The following is a 24,683-nucleotide window of genomic DNA, read 5'->3' on the forward strand; positions in this document are numbered from 1 at the left end:
CATGTTCTAAATTTTTACAACTTTTATTTAAAAAACCACACAGTCCCAGGTTGGGCATGAGAGGTTGGTGTGGCACATGGAGGTCTGGTGGGAAGAGGGAGGCCTGGGGTCCCTGGGTGCTGAGTGCTGCCTGAGGTTTCTCTCCAGGCCAGCCCCATGGGAGCTGAAGACTCCATCACAGGGGTGCTCCCAGGCCTGCCGGTGGGTGGGAGTGTGGGGGGTTCCTCTTCCTCCTGGGTCCCTCTGGGCAGGGGCTGTAGGGGCTCTGTGTCTTGCACTGTGAGGGTGCATCCCAAAACCACAAACCACTGGTGGATGGCAGTAAGACAGCACAAAAGCCACAATCTCCAGGCCTCAGGGACAAGCTGCCTCCACTGTGGAACCAGTCCTGGAGCCCGTCCTCTCCCACTTCCCAACCCCCACCAGGCAGGAAAACAGCCAGGCCCGGGTGGCTGGCAGCCTGGGACCCCTGTGGAACCCGGGTCTAGGTCCATCCAGGTCAGCAGGGCTGCATTCCCAGTGGGCTGAGTCCCCATGCCACCGCAGGGTCCAGAGCAGGGCCCACGGGAGGCTGACATGGCCAAAGGCGCCAAGAGGCAGGCAGTGCAGAAATGCAGCAAAGTCCTGAGTGAGCAGCTCCCCTCTGTGTGGGTCCTTGATTCCAGCAGGATAGGTGGGGGGTTTGGGGGTGGGGGTGGTCTCCATTCCTGCTCATCTCAGCTCCCAACCCAGTCAGGGTTGGTGGCTGTCCCACCAACTGCCTCTGAGGCAAGAGGCCTGCCCTGGGCGCTGCAATTCCCCGCCCCCTCCTCCCCGCGGGCCTTTCCGCATCTTCCAGGGTCACCACGGGGATAGGAGGCGAGGCGTCCAGGTCCTTACAACGAAGAGACCTCCTCACTGGGCCAGGCTGGGGGGCTCCTGTGGGGAGCGAGTCCCCAGGAGCCCAGGTCCAGCGAGCCCTGCCTCCTCCTTGCCTCGTGGCCTCTGTCGTCACTGGCCCAGCATGCAGGCCTTCTTACAGGCCACCGCGGACACCAGGGCGGCGCCTCGGCCGCTGCCTTCCTCCGACTCGATGAAGGTGATCTCGCAGCTGGGCGTCAGCCTGCGCACGATGGCGTGGAACCTCTCCTTGAAGCTGAGCAGGGGAAGCAGGGCTGGCGCCCCCTGTCTTTGCACTCCCGAAACGCCGCCCCCCCCACCCCGCCTCTTCAGAGCAGCTCAGCTTCAGGGTGCGCGCAGCACGCGGAGGGGGTAAGCCTAGGGGACCCTCCCTCCTCCTCGTCTGGGAGACGAGGAGATAACCCTTGAGTCCCGGGATAGCTCGTTTCCGCTTGCATCGCGCCCTCAGGACGCGCACCCAGGAGGGCCGCTGGGGCCCGACGGGAAGGGCGGACGTGCGCGCGCTCACCTGGGGTGCAGTTTGTACACAGAGCCGTCCACGCCCACGGTGATGCGCATCACGTCCTCGCTGCGGCTCTCTCGCATGCGGTTGATGACGCCCGCCAGCCCCGCGGCGCACATGTGCGCGGCGCGTGTGGACACGCTCTCGCAGGCGCGGCGCACGATGTCGCAGTCGGTGGCTGAGGGCCTCAGCCCCAGAGTGCTCAGGATGTTGTAGATCTGCTTGCGGTCGCCCGAGTCGCTGCGGGGCAGGGGCGGCCGGAGGGGAGGGCGTCGCAGGAGGGTCGCTCGGCCCCGGGCCGGCCCGACCCCGACCCCGGCGGCGGCGGCCTCTACCCCTCCCCTGCCCACCTCACCCAGGCAAAGCGCTTGGGGCTCGGGCTCCGGAGAGGAGCGGGTCCGATTCCATCAGGGACCAGCAGTAAGCTGGTCACTGCGCCTCTCTCTAAGCCCAGGGTCTCCGCTCTAACCTTGGATACACAGGCGCGCCTCGGGGCTGTTGCGTGGATCAAGTGAGACGACGTCCACGGCGGTGCGGAGCCACAGAGGGGGCGCGTGGGTCGCATCAGCTGCCCAGGAGTGGGCTCCACTGCGCTCCCGCTCCCAGACCTCGCCCCCTGCGCCCCGCCCCGAGCCCCCTGCGCTCCTTGCGCCCCGCCCCTGGAATCCTGCCCCTAGCCCCTGCTCCCCGCCCCCTGGAGCCCCGAGCCCCCTGCGCCCCGCTCCCTGGATGCCGCCCCGAGCCCTTCGCGCCCCGCGCACCTCTCCACCTGCGACACGAAGCGCGTCTCGAAGGCGCCGCGCGTGCGCAGCTGCTCCGAGGCCTCCCCGCGGAAGAGCAGGTTCTCGTCCACGAGCTTCAGCAGCACGAGCCGCACCAGCTCGCCCATGTACTTGCCGCCGATGAGCTTCTCGTATCTGCACGAAGGGCGGCCGGGTCATCTCCCGCAGCCGGGGGCGGGGGGGGGGGGGGGGGGGGGAGAGGGTGCGGTGCTCAGCTGCCCCAGGGAGGTCCCCACGCGCAGCCACGAGGAGGGCCAGGTGGGGCACTTGACACTGCGTGCAAGTCCGGGTTCCTACCTGTTCCCTCATTTATCAACCTGGGTTTGGAGCCTCTGCACCCTGCCCCTCGGTCCAGCCCCTCTGAGGCCCAGGCATCGTCCCACGCTCACCGCCCAGTACCGGTGTGGTTACAGAAACTCGGGCGCGGAGGGACTGGTGACCCGCCTGGGGCCTCGGCCACCGCTGGCGGCCCTGGGCCCTGCGCCCTGGTGTGCGCAGAGCTGGCGCCTACGTGCTCCGCATTTGTGAGCCCGCGTATTTTCATCGGTAAGTACACTGGGTACGACTGACAGAGCGGAGGTCATGAGGGCCAGAGACGAAGCTCAAGAATTAGGAGAGCAACGACTCAGGCTCTGTGCGGCCGGTTTAGAGCTGTCCAGGCTACACCGCAGCCTTCTGCGAAACCCTACTGTGCATCCTGTGAACGTGAACAGAGGTCTACTCTGGGGAACTCTGGGCTGAACCCGTTGCTTGGGGGTCTCAGAGCCGCCCTATGCCGGTGGTCACCTGCCGGCCGGGGGAGAGCCCGGCTCATCCGCTCACAGCCGCTCTTTCTGCGGACTAACCCTTCACATCTCTACTGTTCCGGGTTCACAGGGTGCGTGTGAGCCAAAGGAGAGAGGAGCCAGCTGGCGAAGGGATGGTCGGTTTGATTCCCCCCACCGCCCCGCGAGTTGTTTAAAAACAAGCCCGTCATCTGCCTGCAGGGGCAGGACGAGGGGGAGGGGTAGTCCTTACAGCTGCTGCCCAGGGTTCAGGGAGTTCTCGTCCACCACGCGGTCATACTCCAGCAGGAACTCGTCCAGCTCTCCGGAGTCCCCGAAGGCGCCCCACTCGGTGTTGACGCACATGCGGCCCTCGTCCCCTTCCACCAGCTCCACGTTGTGCATCTCCTCCATGTAGCAGGCATTGCAGCCTGTTCCTGTGGGGGGCGCGGGGTCAGGCCCCCCCCCCCAACCCGCCTCTCCACCCCCACCCTGCAGGAAGCCCCCTGTGGCCGGGTGTTCCGGGAGCCCTCCGCACCCGCCACTGCATTGCACGCCTTAATGGAAAGGCGGCTCTCCCAGGCACTAGAAGACCTGGGTTTGCTGTGTGACATGGCACAAATGAGGCCACTTCTCTGGGCTTGTTCCCCTTCTTCAGGAAGGGATGGTGACATCTTCTCCTCCTATTACCCCAGGGACTTGGGAGGACTCCATGAAATGTGTCCAAGGACTCTGCCACCTAGAGGTGTGTGGGGTTATGGTTTTATTCTGTTTGTGCACCAGCCTTGCTTTTCGGTATTTTCCCTGCATGTGCTTGAGCTTCTCTGGGCCCTGTTTTCAGGGGCACTCAGAGGTGAGTAAGGCACAGCCTGGGCCCCAGGGAGCAGCACGTGGGTTACTGCACATGGCGCTGGTTCTGGGATTTGTAATTTGCAGAGTCCCTTGCAGAGTGAAAAGGTGGTGTCCTTTGGTGATAAATTATCAAGTTGCAAAATGGTTTCTGAGGGTGACTGTATGGGCGGCACGCCCCTAAAACCATCAGGGACATCATCTTAAATGCTAGTTGGTGGAGCTGCCCAGGAGGAATGGGGGCCCAGTGATGCAGGCCCTTCCAGTTTTTTGTAGGAAAAAACCCAGAAACCCAGACTTTGATGTGCATTATCCCGATTTTTGGACTCTGGTAATTATCATAAACATATTTGTTTTGGTTTGGTTTTTAGAGAGAGAGCATATGAGTAGGGGAGGGGCAGAGGGGGAGAGAGAGAAAGAGAAAGAGAATATGTCCCAAGCAGGCCCCATGCTTAGTTCAGAGCCTGACGCCTCTGGGATCAGAGTTGAGGTTCAAGCAACTGAGCCCCCCAGGCACCCCACAAACATGCGTTTAAGCCCTGAGAAGAGTGTTTGCAGGGTGGTTGTGAGCACAGGCCCCCCTCTGCCGTCTGTGCTGGGCAGCAGCTGCAGGGCTCAGGCACCAAGCCGGGTGTCCTGGGGAACTGTGCCCCCACTCAGCTGCCCTGGGCAGCTCCGAAGGGGAGAGCCAGGACAGTGGGTTCCTGCAGCCTCTGTTCTGTTGGTGAACTCAGAGGCAGCTTGCCATCTGAAAGTCAAGAACGGAAGCAGAAGATGTGAGAAATAAAAAGAGGGACGAAGCGGTCAGGCTGCAGGTGAGGACGTGTGTATGGCTGGAAGTGGGTTCCTGCGGGCATAGACAAGCTGCAGGTCTGGCTCTGAAGGGCCCAGTGAAGCAAACAACTTTGCCACTGACTTTCTGGGGACCCAGAGCCTGGAGGCTGCAGGACACTCGAGTAGCCTGTGTGCCCAGTAGATAAGTAATCAAATGGGATTGATCCTCAGCAAACACTCCTGAGGCCTCAGGAACTTCTGGAAAGTCCTGAGGCCGGTGTGGAAGGCCCACTGGGCCAGAGCTGCCTCCACTCCCGGCACCGGTATTCACTTCGGGGGGGGACAGGCCGGCTGCTCTGGGCCACAGGAAGACCGTCCAGGAAGGGATGACATCACTTGTGCTAACCCTCGTCCACTTGGACAAATGTGTCCCGTTTGGTCGATTTGCCAGACAAGGTGGTGTGATTAAACCCTGATGAGCCCTGCAGATGTATAGCTGCTGTGCCGTGCAGTGCTGTGCATCAGCAGTGAGCACTGGCTGCACCCAGGACACCCCTGCATCTCCCCGAGACCACCCCAGACCCTGTCACCTCTGGGGTTTCTGCCTGGCACAGGGGCCCTGCTCTGACCATCACTGACTGCTCAGTCCTCAGGCCTGGAGACCAAGGCCAGCAGGGGTGCACAGCCTTGCTCTGTCTCTCGTGGAGGCCAAGGCCCCCAGACAGGGCAGGGCAGGGCATGGATCCTTACCCACAATCATGCCAACCTCACACCGGCGGTCTTCATAGTAGCAGGAGATCATCGTGGCCACAGTGTCATTCACCATCGCCACCACGTCCATTTCAAAGTCCTGCCAGGAGGCACAGAGGCAGCAGTGATGGGGCTGGTGTCCAGCCAGGTGAAGGATGCCCAGAAGGCCCTCCCTGGCATCCTGGCCTGAGGGGAGGGGGGTCCCAGGTCAGTCACGGGGAGCCACCTCACCCCTCTCCGTTTGATGGCATCACGTAGGAGCCCAACGATGTTGTTCCCTTCTGCTCCTGAGGCCTTGAAGCCCTTGGTCCAATTGAGGAGGATGCCCTGAGGGAAGACGTGAGGTCTTGTGGCTCCTGATGGACACTGGGGGCAGGGTGAGGATCTCCCGCTGCACAGTGCAGGAAATAGGCTCCAAGCGGACCCATAAGTTTGAGAAGCGTTCTCTATGAGTATTTCCTATTTCTGCAAGGCTGGGTTCCAGCCACTGTGACAGTGTTTATACTGTCAAGCCCAGAGGCATCCTCCCAGAGTAGGGATGAGGTCCTGAGGAGAGCAGCTCCATATGGAGCTGGGGTTCATGTCCCCCAGGACGCCCCCTCAGGCATGAGAAGGTACCATCTGGCCCTTGGTGTGCTGTGGGGAGGGGGCTTGGGAGACCAGCATGGGATGCCGTTCCTGCCGGAGGTACTGAGCTGGCTTGTCTCTGAGAGGCTGTATGTGTGTGCAACATGTTTACACTTGATGTGTGCAACTTACATGTGTACACATGTAGTTGGTGTGTGTGCACCTGTTCAGGGCACACAGTTGATGGGTGTACGTATGTATGATGTACACACGTGTGTATGCACGTGTATAACCAACATGTGTTGGTGTGTACGTGTAATTGACCTGCGTGTATATGTGCGTGTATGGTTGATACGTACATGCGTACATAGCGTCTATAATGCACGTGTGTGTATACTTCACGTGTGTGCACGTAGGGGAAGCCTCAGCCCATTGTGGTGCTACACAGCTGTGCTGGTGTCTGGCGGTCTGTGTTTGAGCCCCAGCACCGCCTCCTGAGCCTGTCTCCTGATCTCTGATGGGTGATGGTGCTGCCGGCCTATAGGGCGCTGGGGGACTAAGGCAGACAGCATCAGCCGTGTAACCAGTTCCCAGTCTCCCGAAAGGTAAGTGATGGAGCCACGGGTTGGACCAAGGCTTTTCCCCAAAGGGGGGCTACACGTGAAGGCACGGTGGGGTTCATGGGGGCCCTCCGCCCCTGGCCCTACACCTGCCCCACCTTGTCGATGTCCTCATGCCTCACGGGGAAGGAGAAGGTGAAGCCCAAGGGCAGCTTCTTGTGCTTCATCTGGTGCTTGTCCAGGAAGTCGGAGATGCACTCAGAGATGTAGTCAAAGAGCTGGAGGACACACAGCAAACTGGCCGTTGACCATGGGAGAGCTGGCCGCGGGACCCCTGCTGCGGGACTCCTGCCCAAGGCCGTGCACTGTCAGCCTGTCCCTCCTGGCGGACCCAGTGACATCCAGCCGCAGACTCTGGACAGAGGCACAGCCCTGGCCGTAATGCTGATTTCTGTCTCCACCACCCACTGGCCTCCAGCCTGCCTGTGTGGGCCTGTCTGCAGCACTGGGTATTGCCCCCTGCTGGCAGCTGGGGCTGCAGGAGGCATCCACACGATCCCTGCTGCCTTGTTTCACGTCCAGTCCCACAGCATGCAGGGGTGTGGTGAGGCCCAGGCTGCCACGGGACTCCTGCCTTGAAACCCTCTGCCTCTGCCCACCTCCCCCGAGGGCTCATTGTACTTCTGCACCCTCTCCTGAGTCCCCCCACCATGGGCAGACGTGATGACTGCAATCACCCCACTTGATGTCCATGCTGGTGGAAGGTGATGGGGTGACACATAGGGAGACGGCAGAATGGGCTGTGTGCCCATTGGAGGGGCGTGTTCCCGCAGCTGCTGTCACATGTCTGGCCTTTCTGGAAAACTGGGCAGGAATGTGACCTGCTGGGGCCATGCCTGGTGGCCACTCAGCCCCCTCCCTGGGCCCTCTGAGGCCGAGTGGCTCTCCTGCCAATAGGTGCCCCTGCCCCTGGTGGACAGGCAGGCCGTCCTGCCAGGTCGAGGGAGTGCTGAGATCCCAGGCAGACTTGATCCCAGCCCCTGGCCCCCAGCTCCCCAGGCCCCTGACCCCCAGTCCCCTGGTCCCCATCCCCAGTCCTCTGGCCTCCCAGCCCCAGCGCCTTGGCCCCCAGCCCCACGGGCCCCTGGCCCCTGATGCCCAGCCCCCACCCTGGCCCCCCAGCCCCAGCCCCCCAGCCCCTGCCCCTCACTGCTCACCATCTCAGCAGTACCCGTCATGGCGTCCTCGGGGATGGAATACATCTGGTGCTTGGTCTTCACGCTCCACTGCCCCTCTTCGCCCTCCCCCACCTTCACCAGCATCACCCTGAAGTTGGTGCCGCCCAGGTCCAGGGAGAGGAAGTCCCCAACTTCTGCAGCCACAGGGAGAAGCACATCAGCCTCTGGGTGCCAGCCGGCAGGACCCCAAGACCAGGGAGGGAAGGAGAGGAGGGCAGGGTGGGGCTCAGAGGAGCTGGACAAGGGGCTGCTGGCACCAGGCATCTGGGGATCCCTAGAGTCAAAGGTGAGCTAGGGAAGTCAGTGGGAGTCCCCTGCCTCGGACCAAAGTCATGCCAAGCCCAGGGCCCAAGTGAAGGCCTAGTGAAGGGCCCAGACTCAGGATTGGGCTTGGGGTTCCCCCCACTGACCACAGAGAACCGGTTTCTCGTTATGAGATGACAAAAACAGTTTTCCTGAGGTGGGGGCAGGGGGCAGTTATCCTGAAGATGCAGGGCTGGGCTAGTGGAGCCGTCCTGGGCCTCTGGGGACAGTCCGAGCTGTCAGCACGTACTCTGGCTGCCTCTGCCCCCTGGGACCAGGGACAGCCGCCTCCAGGTGAGGAGCTACCAGCTCCCCAGTGGGTCCCGCCCCTGCCTGTCCCGGGGCCTCGGTACCGGAGCCTTCCGGGGTGGAGCGCACGTAGGTGGGCAGCATCTTCACACTGGCCTCCTCGTGGGTCTCCAGCCGCAGGCCTCGCGCCATCTCCTTCTGCATCCGCCACATCACCTTCTTCAAGTCGGCCTCCTGCAGCTGGAAGTCGGCCAGGATCTGCTCTGCCTGCGGGGGTGGGGGTGAGAGCAGCTGGGGGGGGTGAGAGCAGCTGGGGGGGGTGAGAGCAGCTGGGAGGGTGAGGGCAGCTGGGGGCGTGAGGGCAGCTGGAGGGGGTGAGGGCAGCTGGAGGGGGTGAGAGCAGCTGGGGGGTGAGGGCAGCTGGGAGGTGAGAACAGCTGGTGGGGGTGAGAGCAGCTAGGGGGGTGAGAGCAGCTGGGGGGTGAGGGCAGCTGGGGGGTGAGGGCAGCTGGAGGGGTGAGGGCAGCTGGGGGGCAGTGAGAGCAGCTGGGAGGGGTGAAAGCAGCTAGTGGGGAGAGGCAGTTGGGGGGTTAGAGCAACTGGGGTGGTGAGAGCAGCTGGGGGGTGAGGGCAGCTGTGGGGGTGAGGGCAGCTGGGGGGGTGAGGGCAGCTGGGGGGGTTGAGGGCAGCTGGGGGAGGTGAGAGCAGCTGGGGGAGGTGAGAGCAGCTGGAAGGTGAGAACAGCTTGGGAGGTGAGGGCAGCTGGAGGGAGAGAGCAGCTGCGGGGGAGAGGGCAGCTGGGGGGCAGTGAGAGCAGCTGGGAGGGGTGAGAGCAGCTGGGGGAGAGAGCAGCTGGGGGGGAGAGGGCAGCTGGGGGGCAGTGAGAGCAGCTGGGAGGGGTGAGAGCAGCTGGGGGGAGAAAGCAGCTGGGGGGGAGAGGCAGTTGGGGTGTGAGAGCAGCTGGGGGTGTGAGGGCAGCTGGAGGGGTGAGGGCAGCTGGGGGGAGAGAGCAGCTAGGGGGGAGAGGCAGTTGGGGGGGGTGAGAGCAGCTGGGGGTGAGGGTAGCTGGAGGGGTGAGGGCAGTTGGGGGGGTGAGGACAGCTGGAGGGGTGAGGGCAGCTGGGGGGAGAGAGCAGCTGTGGGGGGAGGGGTAGCTGGGGGGAGAGAGCAGCTGGGGGGAGTGAGGGCAGCTGGGCGAGTGAGGGCAGCTGGGGGTGCAGGGGTCCCACACGCACCAAGGGCCTCCCTCACCCTCCAGCCCTGGGTCCCAGATGAAAACAGCAGAGTTCCAAGAGCAGTCCCTCAACACATGTGGCCTGAGGGATGCCGAAGGGTGGGGTGCAGATAGGGCAGCCCCCCTCGGTACTGCAGATGCCTGCCGTGGGGGGAGGAAAGTGCCGCCCAGGACAGTGAGTGGGACATGGCTGCAAGAGCCTGTTGGGAGCCTGTCTGGCGGCCAGCAGGCAGCTGGCATTACCGCCAGAAAGCTCTGGTCATCCTGCCTCTACGAATCCATGCCCAGGGACTGAGGGGAGCAGTGTGCACGGAGGCACAGGTGTAGCACATTCGAGGAAGGCAGTGCCTCCCCAAGCCCCAGGGACAGCCTGTGACTGGGCTAAGCCGAGCACAGCTATCCTACGCCCTTTTGCTGGGGATCTGGTTAAGCGTCAAGCAGGTGGCCCAGTTCCAGCCAATGACAGGGAGAGAAGCCTGGCTTTAGCAGGACCGTCCCTTCCTGGAAGTCAGTGCCCCTCCATTCTGTGAATGCAGGTTTGTAAGGGTGTGATGACCGGCACCAGAGCAGCTGCCCTGTAGCAAGGCGGAGGCGAGGCTGAGGGAAGAGCTGTTGGCAGACCACCCACGGTGGGAAGAGAGGCAGGGCGGCCCCACCTGAGGGGATCGCGGATCTTGGCTGGCTCTGCACCCACCCACCTCCAGGCAGTGATGGGGGAGCGAACACTGATCACCGAAAGCCGCAGTTAAGGCAGGGCTTTCATTCCCTGTACCCGACAGCATTTCTGATGGACACAGACCCTTGCTTAGGGACCGTGTCTCCTTTCGAGTGACATTCCCTTAGGACCTTAGAGTCTCCATACTTAGAGTTTGAGCCCAGGGAATGTCACAAAGGGATGGGGCTGAATAAATTTTGTGACTAGACACAGAACCACACACCAGTGTTTGCAGGGCCATTTGCAGCTCCAGGCTGTCCCTGCCCGAGGCTGTCCCTCCAGGGCACAGCGCTAGACGCCCTCACCGCCCTCACTGCCCTCACTGTTTGGGAAGCGATCCAGGCGCGTTCACAGAGGCCTGGGGCTACAGTCTCGCAAACATAAAGTGCCAGGAAGGTGTAGAAGCATTAACATTCGCAGAATTCTGCCAACACGCCGTGCCTGGAGCTGAGTGCACCACATAAGCTGCCTCCCATCCCATCACAGTGTCACAGCATCAGTGTCACAGCATCACAGAGCACGGGGAGCAGCCGCCAGCAGTTGCTCATCTTCCAGATGGAGCAAAGGCTCAAAGAACCTCAAGTGCAGGTGCGTCAGCCAGCTCGCTTCCTGGCCAGCGCCCGAGGCCGCACATGCAAGAGCTGCTGTCTGAGGCCCTCAAGAGGCTGTTGGATGGCTCCCCGACACAGAATTGTCCCAGGGACCCACTGTAAGACATCGCAGACTCCGTGAAACAGAGGCAGACCCTGCGCAGGTCCAGCCTCAGGCCCTGCTGGGCCGCGTCCCGACCCATTTGCTGTGACACCCCCCCACACACACACTCGGCATGGCTGGAGCCCGGTACAGGAGGGGCTTTTCACCCTCTGTGTCCAGGCCCACCTGGCTCCCTGCCACTGACATCGGGTGAAACCCCAGCTTGGCCGGCCGGCTTCTAGGTCCTCTAGAAAGACCCTTCTGTGGAACCCCGGAGATCACAGGAAGTCACACACCTGGTCAGAGAGCAACCTGGACTTACTAATGTTTCATTCCACCCAGCAACTTCTGTCCAAGATCCCGTTCTGCAACAGCATGGTGCTTGGCCGGCTGGGACTCTAGCAGACCCCATGTCACCCGGACCTTCCTGTCCCTGCCGTCCCTTCCCAGACACCACACAGCAAGGAGGGGGACAGTGCACAGCAGGGAGGGGAGGGGACAGTGCACAGTAGAGGGGACAGTGCACAGCAGGGAGGGGAGGGGACAGTGCACAGCAGAGAGGGGAAGGGACACCACACAGCAGGGAGGGGACAGCCCACAGCAGGGAGTGGACAGCCCATAGTAGGGAGTGGACACTGCACAGCAGGGAGGGGAGGGGACACTGCACAGCAGGGAGGGGACAGCACACAATAGAGGGGGATACTGCACAGCAGGGAGAGGACAGAACACAGCAGGGGAGGGATGGGGACAGTGCAAGGTAAGGAAGCCCCTTGTCTGAGGGGGAGTCAACCCGTGAGGTGATGTTTGTTCACTACAGATTCCATTCTGTAAATAAAGTTGCATCAATGTGGGTTTCATTTTCCAGTGCAATATTCTCAAAAACTTAAATTTGCTGCCAACGTTTAAATACAGGCACTTTCCCAGGCAAATCTGGATTTCTGATGGCATTTCTGTAACTGTAGGTCTTGGGGAGGCCACTGCTTGGTCAGGGTGTGTGGTGTGGAGGCCCATGTCTGGCAATGTGGGGCATGTAGGGAACATGGGGTCACCTGCCCTTGCAGCATGCCCTGCCCAAGCTGGGCACTGCAGGGTCCAGCACTGTCCATACCGCAGGACCGTGGACATTCATTCCCCTGCCCACCCTGCTGTTTTCATTCCCTGTTCCTGGGGGTACAGGCTGGGGAGGGATGCTGGGAGGGTCTGTGGCAGTGGTCCAATACTCTGGCTGGCCGCAAGGTGACACTGGCCTCCAGCTGACCTTGCCTCTCACTGTGGGAGGTGCACACCCTTCAGACGTATCAGGGCCCGCAGATGCCACATGTTGTCAGCACCCAACCCTGACAGGAGGGGCTCTGACCTGCGCAGCCCCCTCCACCCTCAAGGCTGAGTGTCTGGGGGACATGGGTGGGGCTCAAGTCATGGGGTGGGAGTCTGCCTCACAGACCCCTTGGGAACATCCCAGACCAGGCCCCTGCTCAGAGCTTCTGCAGTTCTCCCTTATCCTGCAAAATCACCCCAGGACCCAGGTACCATAGGGGTCCCTGTTCTTACAAATGAGGAAACTTTCCCCAGCCCACGGTGCCAGCCGGGGGCCCACCTCCCTACCCCACTGGGCTGCTTCCTGCCCAATTTCAGGGCCCAGACCCCACTACAAAAGTCTCCTACGGGTGTCATGCTGCTGTCAGTCACACTGGCTTAAAAGACTTGCCTGGGAAAGTCATGGTTCTGCCTGAGAAGCTCCAGGAAGCTGCCTGCCCCTCCAGACCCAGCCTTGGGAGAACAAAGCTCACACAGAGCCTGTCCCCCTTTTCCCCACAACTACCACCCACCCCCTGCTTGCGAGGAGGCCACAGGACACATCACTAGGGCTCATGTCTATACCCAAACATGGAGGAGGGGGGGGTCTCTTGCTGATTGTCTCCCCCACGTTCCAGGCAGTGTTTCTGGTGCCCTGGCCTGGGCTCTGCAGGAAGACAGACTGCCCAGTGCTCTCCGACTCGGGGGCATGTCCAACTGGTTCTTCTGGTCCTCATGGTAGGCCTGGGACTGGCACTGGGGATCCTTTTCCTCAGGAATATGTGGGCAACTGGCCCAGGGTTGCCCACTGTGTGTACAGCCACCGAGGCCCCACGAACACAGGGGCCAGGCTGCAGCTGGACACGTGGCAGGGCTCCCACTGCCCTCCAGAGAGCTGGGACGGGCTCAGGGACCTCAGTCTCTGACTCTCAGGGGCCTACAGTGGTCTCAGCCTGCTGGCACAGGAGCAAGTACTCTAGAGACCCCTCCTGGCGAGTCTGCACCATGGGTGTCAGGATAGGCAGTGACAGGGCCAGTGACAGGCACAGCTGCCTCTTGGCCCAGATGCCTCCTTCCAGGGGCACAGCACCACCTGACGTCTGCTCTGCTGAACCCATTGCCCTGTGTGCCCCAAGGAACCACCCTCGTGGCTCTGGGATGACCCTCACCAGATTCAAGGGCATCTGGGTCTGGCTCCTCGTGGCATCCATTGCCATCTCTCCGAGGGGCCAAGAGGTAGGATTTTGGGGAGGTGGGGACACTCTTACCTGCTGAGGGGCAGGGAGGGCAGCAGCCCTGGAGATTGAGGTCCACCTGGGAAGGTGTGGGCCACCTTGCCAGAGAGCTGCCCTCAGCAGACTGCCCGGGGCTTCTGCACCTACTGAGCCCAGCAGGCAGCTGCTGAAATATTCTGCCCACTGCCACCAGGTCGGTCAGGGCAGAGGGCAAAGGGGGCCTGCTTAGGGTCAAGGCTGACAACAGGCGTGGGGACAAGGCCGTGGGGCGGTGTCCACGCCCTCTGCACAGTGGTGTGGGGATTAGCTGCCCAGTGATTCTGGGGAGGGGACAGGACTAGTCCATGTGGCCTCCAGTCCTCAGATGTGCCAGGGCTGGTGGTCAGCACGCTGGGGGGCAGGAAACCGCAGTGGAGAGCCCCACACACATGGAGGGGTAGGGAAGAGCCTGGCCCGCACAGGCCAGAGCCGGGATAGGGGATCCCTGGCGGACTTTCATCTGAAGAGGGGTCAGACTTGCGTTTCCTACGCTCCGGGGGTAGGGGTGGGGTGGGGGTAAGGCGGTGCTGCGCCCCGGTAGGCAGGAGAGAAGGTGGGGACCAGACCCTCGCCTGGCCTAGGCAGACCCCCCAAGGGAGCTGGATGCTCAGGGCTCCCCTCCCCTCCTCTGGGGGTGGGGTGTGGGTGTGTCCCTTCGGCCAATCAGCCGCAAGATTGGTCCGTGGGCGTGCGCAAGACCTCATTCGGGCCAATGAGAGCCGAGCCCAGGGGACGGGGGCGGGGCGGGAGAAGAAGTGAGGTGAGCTGTGGAGGAGCCGGGTGGTAGGTGGCAGGTAGAGGGCGGGGAGGTAGGTGGGAGGTAGGGGGCGGGGAGGTGGGGGGACCGTCTGACGGGTGGAGGGCCCAGGGCCATCCCCCCCAAGTGACAAATACTTGTTTCCTTCCGGGCTTGTAAACCGTAAATTGCCTCCAAACTGTCAAAACTTGCCTCTAAAAGTCAGGAGGTCATTCTTGGGTTTTGGGCCTGCAAGGTCCAGGATGGAACTCGTTCTGGATGCTGGACGGTGCGCAGCGCCCCCCGCCCGCGGAGTGAACTTGTCAAGCCCCGTGGCACCTGCCAGGCCGTGCTAAAATTAGCAGGGGCTCCTGAGTGATTAGGGTTAGGGATGGTGGGGGACAGAATGCCAGGCTCTCCCGCCAATGGCCAGTGCGGTCACCCCGAAGAAAACCTTGACAAGATCGATCCCTTTCCTAAAATAGAGCGAAAGCGCCTTCACTACACCCAAGTGTGACGGGTCACTGACCCACCAGTCCCTGGCTCTGAGCCACTGTTTTTTCTGTGTGTGCGAGGCAGTGGCACTCGTTCGGGGTTTGGATGGGGCAAGGCTTCTGGACCAGCTGCCCTTCTCCTGTGCACAGCACCTGGGAAGAGGCTCTGGGTCCTCTGGCTCTCTCCTCCTGGAGGCAGGGGTGGACAAGGCCCCCACCTTTCTAGTCTGTCGGACTTGCACTGACTGCCCTCTCTAGCTTGCACTCTGACCAGCGTGCATCCTTCCCCAGAGCCCATTCCTGGGGCCACCTCCTTGCATTCTGGGTGTCCAGTGTGGCAGGAAGAGGGTCCCAACGTCCCCACACCAGTCAGTCCTGCGGAGCCAGACTCCCAGCCCTCCTGTGTACCACCAGTTGCCCCATGTCACTGCTTCCTCTTTAGATGCGGAGGTGACACCAAATGGCTCAGTACTGGACTCCACATGAGGGTCTGACCTGTCCAGAGAAGAAGGTCCTGGAAAGGCTGGACCTCAGAGACAATGGCTTATGAGGGACATACTTAGAGCCTTTGGTGTCTCGAGGGTGGTCCTAAAGAGGAGTGGATAAACATAGTTTCTGCTTAAGCGTTCTTAAAAACAACAACAGTGCAGAGCTGGCTGACAATGGGCTCCCCCCCCTTAATGGGGAGAGACAGCAGGATATGTGACAGAGCAGGGTCACAGGAAACCCTTCTCATCCCTTGATCACTCAGAAAGCGGAGGCAACAGCACTATTTCATTTTCTTCTTAATTTATCTCTAGGAAATAATCTGACATGTTTAGTGATAGAGGTTCTAGGATCAAAAGTGGCACACACAAACAAAAAGTGGCACGTGACCCACATATCCAAGTACAGGGAACCAGTTCAATCAGTTATGCTACATTCAGGAGTCACGGAAGATGGTAGGACTGATCTGCCTTTGCTGGCGTGGAAAGATGCCTGTGACACGCTCTCTAAAAAGAATGTGCTGGCTCTGAGAGGGCCTCCAACCAGCCCTCCTCTGTCATTTGCCCCCTGTGCAGTCCCCACTGATGCTGAGTAGGCCTAGCCTGTGTAAGTACAAGGATATTGCAGAAATGGCAGTGTGACTTTTGAGGCGAGACCGTCAGAGACACGGTGGCTTCCCCCTCACTCTCTCTCTTGGATTCTTCACCCTTCACAGGCTTGGCCAGTGCCAGCCTGGGAGGACAGGCAGGTCCTAAGGGGAGGTCTCCTGAGAAGAACTGAGTCCAGGCTCTGAAGGTTCACAGTCAAATTGTTCAACTTGGCTGACCCCGTATCCCCATGGGATAGAAAACAGGGCCAGAGCACCCAGCATGAGGGGCACCTGTGCGGGGTCTCTCTGCACTGATGCAATGAGGCCTGGAGGTCAGCACAGTGTTGCAAGTGTTTGCTTACCGCGGGGTAGACTGGCTGTGCCCTCGTGTGAAGGCCGGCCCGGGCCCAGGGGAGGGAGGGTGTCAGGCACAGAGCAAGGTGGAGTTGAGCCTAGATGCCGCAGAACATAAGGGGTCATGACACCGAGCCCCCAGCGGCCTCCACACACCACCTGCTGTCCCACATGCTTTATGTGGACCACAAATGACCTGTGAACTCAGGGCTGGCACTTTTTACGTGGAGAAACCGAGGCCCATGGGAAAGGTCCCCAGGTCAGCCTGACCCCAGGTGTGCTGGAAGGTCAGTCAAGGCCAAGCACACACCAGGGGTCAGAAAATAGCCTCTGGAGCTGCTTCCAGGCTGGAAATGTTCAGAGACCTCAGCTTCAGCTGGCAGGTGAAGCGTCACAGCCTCCGAGGTCTGCAGTGCCCAGGGCTTGCTTCTGACAGCAGGTGGGGCTGGGGCAGGAGGCCTGGGCAGAAAGGGGCAGAGTGAGAGTGAGGGAGAGGAAGGGTTCTGCACATTGGTAGGCAGAGTGATGGATCCTCTAGGACCCCTTGTGGGGGAGGCAGGGTAGTGCTGGGGTAGAACAGGACTGTGAGGACTGACTGCCTGAAGACTGACTGCCATTCTCTGCCTGTAGGACTTGGGCAAGTCACTTAATTTCCTGAGCTTCAGTTTCCCTATCAGTAAAGTGGAGATAACAATTTCCTTCCCTCACAGGGCTGTTGACAGGACAGGACAGTGTAGATAAGATTCTTGGCTATCCACGCTATTCGATAACTTGTAGCTATTTTTGCTACCAGAGGTTGCTTTAGCCCCCGGGTCAGAGTTTAGAACACAGGCCATCCCATACTCTAGGTCTATGTGGGTCTAAAGCCAATCTTCTGTCCCTGTGCCTGCCGATTATTTTGTAGTGTTCTAAGGAGACAGGCAGGGAGCACAGTCTTTTTGATACCTGCCTTGCCCTAAATCAACGAGGCTTATCGTCTGAAAAGAGAATGATTGGGGGACACCACAAATAATGGTGGAGAGAAAGAGAGAGAGAGAGAGAGGAACCATTGGCTCAGGTGTGATCATGTGCCATTTGGCGTCACATACAACTTGTATTGCAAGACATCACTCATTTTTCTTTTTTTAAAAAAAATTTTTTAACGTTTATTTATTTTTGAGACGGAGAGAGACAGAGCATGAGTGGGGGGAGGGTCAGAGAGAGAGGGAGACACAGAATCGGAAGCAGGCTCCAGGCTCCGAGCTGTCAGCACAGAGCCCGACGCAGGGCTCGAACTTGTGAACCACGAGATCATGACCCGAGCGGAAGCCGGACACTCAACTGACTGAGCCACCCAGGCGCCCCTCATTTTCAAATTAAAATTGTTAGAAATGTTTGCTTGTCTTGCAGAACCCTCACAGAATAAGTTACTCGCAATCCAAGATTCTGCTGTATTTTGGAACTGGGGAGCCTGATCAGACAGTTACAGAGGCCAAGGGAGTGCTAGAGAAGGGAGAGGTTGCTGATGGCTTGTGAGTGAGCAGTGTGCACAAACCAGCCGCCACACCTGATCCCTGTCATGGCATGGGGACAGAGCCCGTGTCCCGAGAGCAGCTGGCTGACTGAGGCTGTGTGTACACTTTGCTTGCTCTGGGTTTCCTGAGGGCCTAGTGCACACCTTGTCTTTGTTTCACCTCCAGCCCCAGCAGCTTCCCTGGCCACATGTAGCAGAGGACTTAGAGAGATACACAACGCCAGTTCAATGTTTTTGTTTTTTGTGTGTTTGTTTTTAAATCCAGATATTTAAGGAATTCTCTGTCAGGTCAGGTTTCTCTGATGCAGAAACATCAGAACAGAAACTTCTCCAGTGACCACACACAAATGCAGACTTTGAAAAACATTAAAAAATAAATACAGACTTTGCAGAAAATAGTTTGGAAAAGTCACTATACAAATGGACAACTGCAGTCCTCAACAAGCAAGAAAACCAATCCTTATGGGGGAGAATCTAGTGTCCAGAGCTGCCACACTATACTACTCAAATGCCAAGGTCTCGGGGCACCCGGGGGGCTCATTTGGTTAAGCTTCCGACTTCAGCTCAGGTCATGATCTCGTGGTTGGTGGGTTGGAGCCCCGCATCGGGCTCTGTGCTGACAGCTCGGAACCTGGAGACTGTTAGGATCCTGTGTCTCCCTCTTTCTCTGTCCCTCCCCTGCTTTCTCTCTCTCTCTCTCTCTCTCTCTCTCTCAAAAATAAGTAAACATTTAAAAAAACTGAATGCCAAGTTCTCAACAACAACAAAATTACAAAGAATACAAAGAAACAGGAAAATACGGCGCATTCATAGGAGAAAAAGAATTTAATAGACATTATCCCTGAGGAAACACTGAAATTACCAAAGACATTCAATTAAATATATTCAATGAGCTGAAGGAAACCACAGACAAAGAGCTAATGGGAATTAGGAAAATGATGTATGAATAGATAGAGAATGACAATAATAAGTAGAAGTTATATAAAGGAACCACACAGAAATTCTGGAGCTGAAAAGTACAATAGCTGAAATGAAAAACATAAAATGCTAGAGGGGTTCAACAGCAGATGTGAGCAGGCAGAAGACAGAGTCAGTGACCCCGAAGGGAAGACAGAGGCTATCCAGTGTGCTCGACAGAAAGGGAAAAGAGTGACAGAAAATGAACAGAACCTGAGGAAACTTCAGGGTGCCATGAAACACATCAGCATGAGTATTGCAGGAGTCCCAGAAGGTGATGAGAGACGGAAAGGGGCAGAAAAAGTATTTGGAAAAAACACAGGGAAACAACTTCCCAGACATAATGAAATACATGAATATACACATTCAAGAAGCCTCAAACCATAAAATTCTTTTTTTTAATTTTTTTAATGTTTATTTATTTTTGAGACAGAGAGAGACAGAGCATGAACAGGGGAGGGGCAGAGAGAGAGGGAGACACAGAATCGGAAGCAGGCTCCAGGCTCTGAGCCATCAGCCCAGAGCCCGACGCGGGGCTCGAACTCACAGACCGCAAGATCGTGACCTGAGCTGAAGTCAGATGCTTAACCGACTAAGCCACCCAGGCGCCCCTCAAACCATAAAATTCTTAGAGGAAAACGTATGTGCAAATCATGACCTTGTGTTTGGCAATGATTTTTCTTAAATATGACCCCCAAAATAGGTAAATTTGACTTTATCAGAGTTAAAATCTTGTACATGAAAGCCCGCTGTCAGGACAGTGAGATGACAGCCACGGGCTCTGTCTGATGAGGGTCTGATATGCAGGGTTTAGTACAAAGAACTCTCACAACTCAGCGACAAAGAGACAAACGACCCAGTTGAAAAACCGGCAAAGGATGTGAACAGACACTTCTCCAGAGAAGACAGACCAGTGGACAGAAAGCACATGAGAAAATGCTCAACGTCAGTAACATTTAGGAAACGCAGACCAAACCACAGTGAGATGCCACGTGAAGCCTTCGCGGGCGGCTAGATTACACATCAAAAGGACGTGTGGCTGGGGTTGTGGAGAGAGTGAGACCACACACACTGCTGGCGGCCCTGTGAACTGGTTCAGCTGCTGTGGAAAACACGGGCCGCCCAGCGATCGCAGGCCTGGGTACACTCCCCACAGAACCCAAACGAGGGACTCAGACACCTATGCGCCAGTATCTGTCACCATGCTATTACCACGGCCGGAAGGCAAACGAGCAAACAGAACACGCGGGCACACACACTGTTCAGTCATGAGACACGATCCGGTCCTGACACGCGCCCAATGGGTGGCGCCCAATGGCTGTGCTCAGTGACCTAAGCCAGACCCAAGGACACATGGTAGGTGACCCCGCTGACGTTAGATACGGCACATTCATAGTGACAGTAAGCAGATCGTGGCTCCCAGGGGAATGTGGGAGGAGGGATGAGGTCTTCCTGACTTTCTCGCTGGGACAACGGAAGGGTTTTGGAAGAAATGGTGACAGTTCCACAATATCAGGAATGTAATCAGTGCCACGGAGTTGTACATGTAAAAAGTGGTTCAAGTAGTGAATTTTATGTTTTACCACAATAAAAAAGGAGAGAATTGGGGGTGTCTGGCTGGCTCAGTCGGTAGAGCACGTGACTCTTGATCTCAGGGTGGAGAGCTCAAGCCCCATGTTGGACGTGGAACCTACTTGGAAAGAGAGAGAGACTGACAGCCACGCTGCTTATTTTACAGTAAAATCAGCACTTCCTTCCCAGACGGGTCAGCACTCAAGCATGCACTCCGCAGGTGCCTCGCACTGGGGGTGTGAGCAGGGCAGGGAAGTCAGCGTCTTCTGGACCCCCTGGACTGGACATAAGCCTGAAGTGTGTTTTGAGAGGGCCCCTTCAGTTTGTCTGTCTTAACAAAGAGCCTCGGCCCTACGGCAAAGACTCATTTGATGGTAAGGCCCTGTCACCATGACCTTAGATGCTACTAAGCCACCAGGGGGAGGTTAGGGTTAGGGGTTAGGGGCTAGGGTTAGAGTTAGGGTTAGGGGTTAGGGTTACAGCTGAGGTTAGGGTTAGGGTTAGGGGTTAGGGTTAGGGTTATGGAAGAAGGAAGAAAGTAGATGTGAAAACCATACCTGAGCGAGAGCCCGGTTACTGTTACTGTCTGTGAGCCTGCAGGTGATACGTCTACCTAGGTTTTGAGGAACTTTTTTGTGAAAGCCTGATGAGTGTGACCTGAAAATTCCGTTGCTCTCTCAAGCCACAGAATTACCCGTGGGCCTTAAACTTTGTCGTAGAGAAGTAGGGTGTGAAGGGGTTTTTTTCTTGGAATGTTGGCTCACAGACGGATCCCCCCAAGTGTGAGGCTTCTGCCACTGCTTTTTCTCCACAGGGAGCAACCTGAGTCCCTGGAGACATGTGTCCCCACCCGCCCATCTTCTGTGTTCTCTATCTTTCCCTCTTTCAATGTGGATGTTTGCTGAAGACACCTGCCTGTGCTCCCCTCACCCACAAGTGTGGAAGAACACAAGCTTCCATGGCTCCCAGACCACCGGTTCACCCTCACTGGTGCGTGTACGCAGTGGAGATGCCCACACTGGCCCCTGCTATGGGGACTGCGCATGATTTGGTGTCATTGCCTTTGTAGGCGATGAGTGTGCATTCCATGGTGAAGAACATAGGCATTCGTGGACATGCTGTGGCCGGGTGTCTGGACCGTGGAAGAGACTGCCAGGTATGGGCCACAATGCACCATGGTAACAGCAACAGGTACGTGGCTGGCCTGTGTTCTATATTCCCAGCCTCCCTGGCAGTGACTCTTATCTGTGAAATTTGAGCAGAAATGATCTGTCCATTTGTGGGTCAGGCATTTCAGAAGTGAATGGTGCTTCCAGGGTCTTTCTAAACTTTATGTGGGCTACTCGGGCAGGGAGATGAGGAAGAGGCCCCAGTGGCTGGCTAACACCTGCACCTGGTTATTAGGGGAGTGAAAGATACAAGTCCACGGAGTTGACATATTTCCTGTTTTGGCGAATCGGCTACAGCAATTAAGCGTGGCCTAATTAATACCCAGAATGATAGCATCAGTGAACAAAAACAGAGATCAGAAAGGGCCTTGGATCACTTTGTAGTTACCATTACCGAGTACCTAATTTGTGCTCTGTCTGAGGTTACGGAAGTGACTCATGTTCAGTTCTGTAACTGCGAACAATCTGGCAGAAGAAATAAGCAAATAACCAGCTCAAGCTGACGCTGGCAGAGCACGGCGTCTTTCGGGGGTGTGGAGGGGACTGACAGAGCTCTGGACGGGGCCTCTCATGTCTCCTTCCTACAGCCCTTGTGTGTGGGTGGAAAATGGCAGGTAGAGAGTGACATTCCCTGCACAGGGGCCAGCAGACAATGCCAGAAGCATTTGGAGAAACACAGACACTCACAGCGGCTTGAACTTAACACACACCCAGCAAGTGGGGCTGTTGTAAATGGCACTTGGGCTGAACAGGAAGTTTGAGTTTGGTTACTGACCCTTTATAAATGAATAACCATGAGCGTTCTGAACACAAAACGTATGGCTAAGAGCCAAAGCAGTGCTCAAAGGGACATTTCATATCCTTACAAGAGTCAGTGAGCTAAGCATGCGCCTCAGGATGCTAAAAACCTTAACATGCAGAAAACAAAGTAAGCCTAAAGAAAATTAGAATTAAAAATTCAATAATGGTAAAAGCAGAAATGACTGATACAGAAAACACAAAAACAAAACCAACAGTAAAGTTGAGCTGCAAACCCCAAACCCTTGGAAAAGGACAATAAAATAGCAAAGTCTTGGTAATCTGATCAAGGATAAAATAAAGGCATCCACAGGCAACTTTAGACATGAGAAAGGGAACTTGAAAAGTTTTCTGACTTATAGGTAAGGCTTCCTTCAGGGGCGCCTGGGGGGCTCGGTCAGTTAAGCATCTGGCTCTTGATTTTGGCTCAAGTCACAATCCCAAGGTCATGGGATTGAGCCCCACATCAGGCTGTGTGCTGATAGCACGGAGCCTGCTTGGGATTTTCTCTGTCTCTCTCTCTCTGCTCCTTCCCTGCTTGCACACACTATCTCAAAATAAATAAATAAACTTAAAAAAAAAAAGAAACAAAAGGCAAAAACAAAGACCAATGATGTCCAGGGCCTGGGAGAGGGAGGGGGTGCTGACAGCCAGGAGCAGGGGCCAAGGGAACTATTTGGGAGACAGAATCTCTGGACGGTATCCTCATGGTGATGCCGGTTACCTGTGTTCATTTGACAAAAGTCATCAGACTGCACACTTAAAAAGGTAAATTTTACAGCCTGCATATCATCTCCAAGAGCAGCAGATGAGGCCAGGGGAGCAGGGGTGCAGCCAGAGGAGGGGAGATACAGGGCCCTAGAGACAGCCTGCCTGCCTGCCTGCACGGCAGGGCTCTCCCCGGGAGGGCCTGGGACCTGCGCCTCATGGTCCCAGCTTCCCCAGGCCTCAGGCAAGCACACGTCCTCATGGGTTTGTCTGTGTGCCTGTGAAGCCGGCGATGCTCCCCGCCCAGACCTGTGCAGAGGCAGCCCAGCGTTCCGCAGGACTGTCGTCGCCTGGACGACAGCTGAGTCGCCCTGCCCTGGCCAGCTCTGCCCGAGTCAGAGCCGTCCTCATCCCCGGGGGCGAGGAGGCCCTGGGTCACTAGGCACGGCTCCTGCCACGTCCCGCTCCTCTTTCTCTGGCTCACAACCACACGTCACTTGGACAGCATCGCTATGAGAAGCCGCTGAAAGGACAGGGAGACCCCATCCATCCTGGGCCCCAGCACCAGGGGACACCCCAGCCTTTCGCAGGTTCGCACGGCTCAGCAGCTACCCCACAGTCAGAGGCCAGAGTGGCCTGGGAGCCATCTCTGCAACCGGGTCATGGGCCCTGGCTCTGGCCAGAAGGGTGGGCCTCTCCTGGGCCATGAGTGGGGCTGCCCATGCTCCCAGGGGTGGGGGCTCACGCTCTTTCCGGCCACCACCGCCCAGCCCCCTTCTTCTTGTCCAGGGAGCCTCTGTTTCGCCCAAGAGCCCGCTGACAATGCACCCGGTGCTGGGGGACGGACCAGCCTTCTGTTACACACCCTCCTTTGTGAGATGTCCAGAGGTGTGCAGAGAGAGGCCTCAGGGGACGATACACGGGCAGAAGTCCTGCCCTTCTTGTTTTTGGAGCATCTCTGGGCATGTTGGACCGAGGCGCTGTGGCCTGCAGGCCAAGATAGTCAGTGGAGCTGACCAGAGCCTGGCCTCTGGCCGGCACTGTGCTGGGCTGCGAACCACCTACTCCGGACTGTTCATTATATGAGATTCTGAACCCTGCAGACAAGTTCAGTGTTGGCTGGTGCGGCCTTAAGGACTCTCAGTGTTTACACCGGCCGCATGTGGGAAGCAAGGCGTGGGGCTCAAACCTTAGTTACTTTCAACACGGCAGGCTCAAGAAAAGCCCAGGGAGTCGAGGCAGGAGCTGGACTGGACTCCCTTCCAGGTTATGGCTTTCCGGGAAAACTGACCTGAGCAGAGACGGTGAGCAGATCGGCCTTCCTGAGACCTGACCCTCTGACCTGCCTGGGCCATGTCTGAGAGCCCGTGGCTGTGGCTGGGGCTCCCCGCACACTGCCCCCTCGCTCTGGCCCTGTCAGCTGCAGACATGGGGGGTGGGGTGCACTATGTCTGGAAGGATCGAGGGAAACGCTGTCTTCGCCCCTCTGACTTGTTCCGGGAGTAACTGCTCCACTGGCCAAACTCGGGAGGACGCCGCTCCCCACGGAGTGTCCTGATTACGGTGCTTGAATTGCACTCGTGACCTGTGCAGCAGCCTTGGAAACGTGTTGGGGAACTGACTCCCAACATGAGGAGCCTACACCACTTGTTTTAAGTGGAAAAAAGGATGCCCACCTGAAAACTCCATCTAAATCTCCAAATGTCACTAAAACTCTGTGTAACAGTCCACCTAGGAGTTCTGCACAGTAGCAAGCGTGTAAAGCACGAAGTACCTACTTTCTTAACCCTCAGCTCTCAACTGTGGCTGTTTGTGTGGAGCTGCTGCAGACCTGTCCTGTCTGTAATACACTGTGTG

The 24,683-nt window shown here is 57.9% G+C and overlaps 1 protein-coding gene across 2 annotated transcripts; it reads right to left on the bottom strand.

Annotated features, from left to right (window-relative positions):
• Positions 1-13,393, bottom strand: GCK (glucokinase). Of its 2 annotated transcripts, XM_042927556.1 has the most exons (10): positions 13,346-13,393; positions 8,343-8,505; positions 7,666-7,820; positions 6,607-6,726; positions 5,553-5,648; positions 5,322-5,421; positions 3,202-3,385; positions 2,164-2,319; positions 1,409-1,642; positions 1-1,135 (listed from the first exon to the last, which is right to left on the bottom strand). In XM_042927556.1, the coding sequence occupies exons 1-10, from the start codon at positions 13,391-13,393 to the stop codon at positions 991-993; spliced, it is 1,401 nt and encodes a 466-aa protein (XP_042783490.1). In that variant the 3' UTR covers positions 1-990. The 2 variants fall into 2 exon arrangements, with proteins under 2 accessions (XP_042783490.1, XP_042783491.1); XM_042927557.1 differs by lacking the exons at positions 2,164-2,319; positions 3,202-3,385; positions 5,322-5,421; ... (3 more) ...; positions 8,343-8,505; positions 13,346-13,393 and adding an exon at positions 1,872-1,924.
• Between the last annotated feature and the right edge of the window lie 11,290 nt (positions 13,394-24,683).

The sequence above is a fragment of the Panthera leo genome, chromosome A2, assembly GCF_018350215.1.
Source record: "Panthera leo isolate Ple1 chromosome A2, P.leo_Ple1_pat1.1, whole genome shotgun sequence".
Lineage (NCBI taxonomy): Eukaryota > Metazoa > Chordata > Mammalia > Carnivora > Felidae > Panthera > Panthera leo.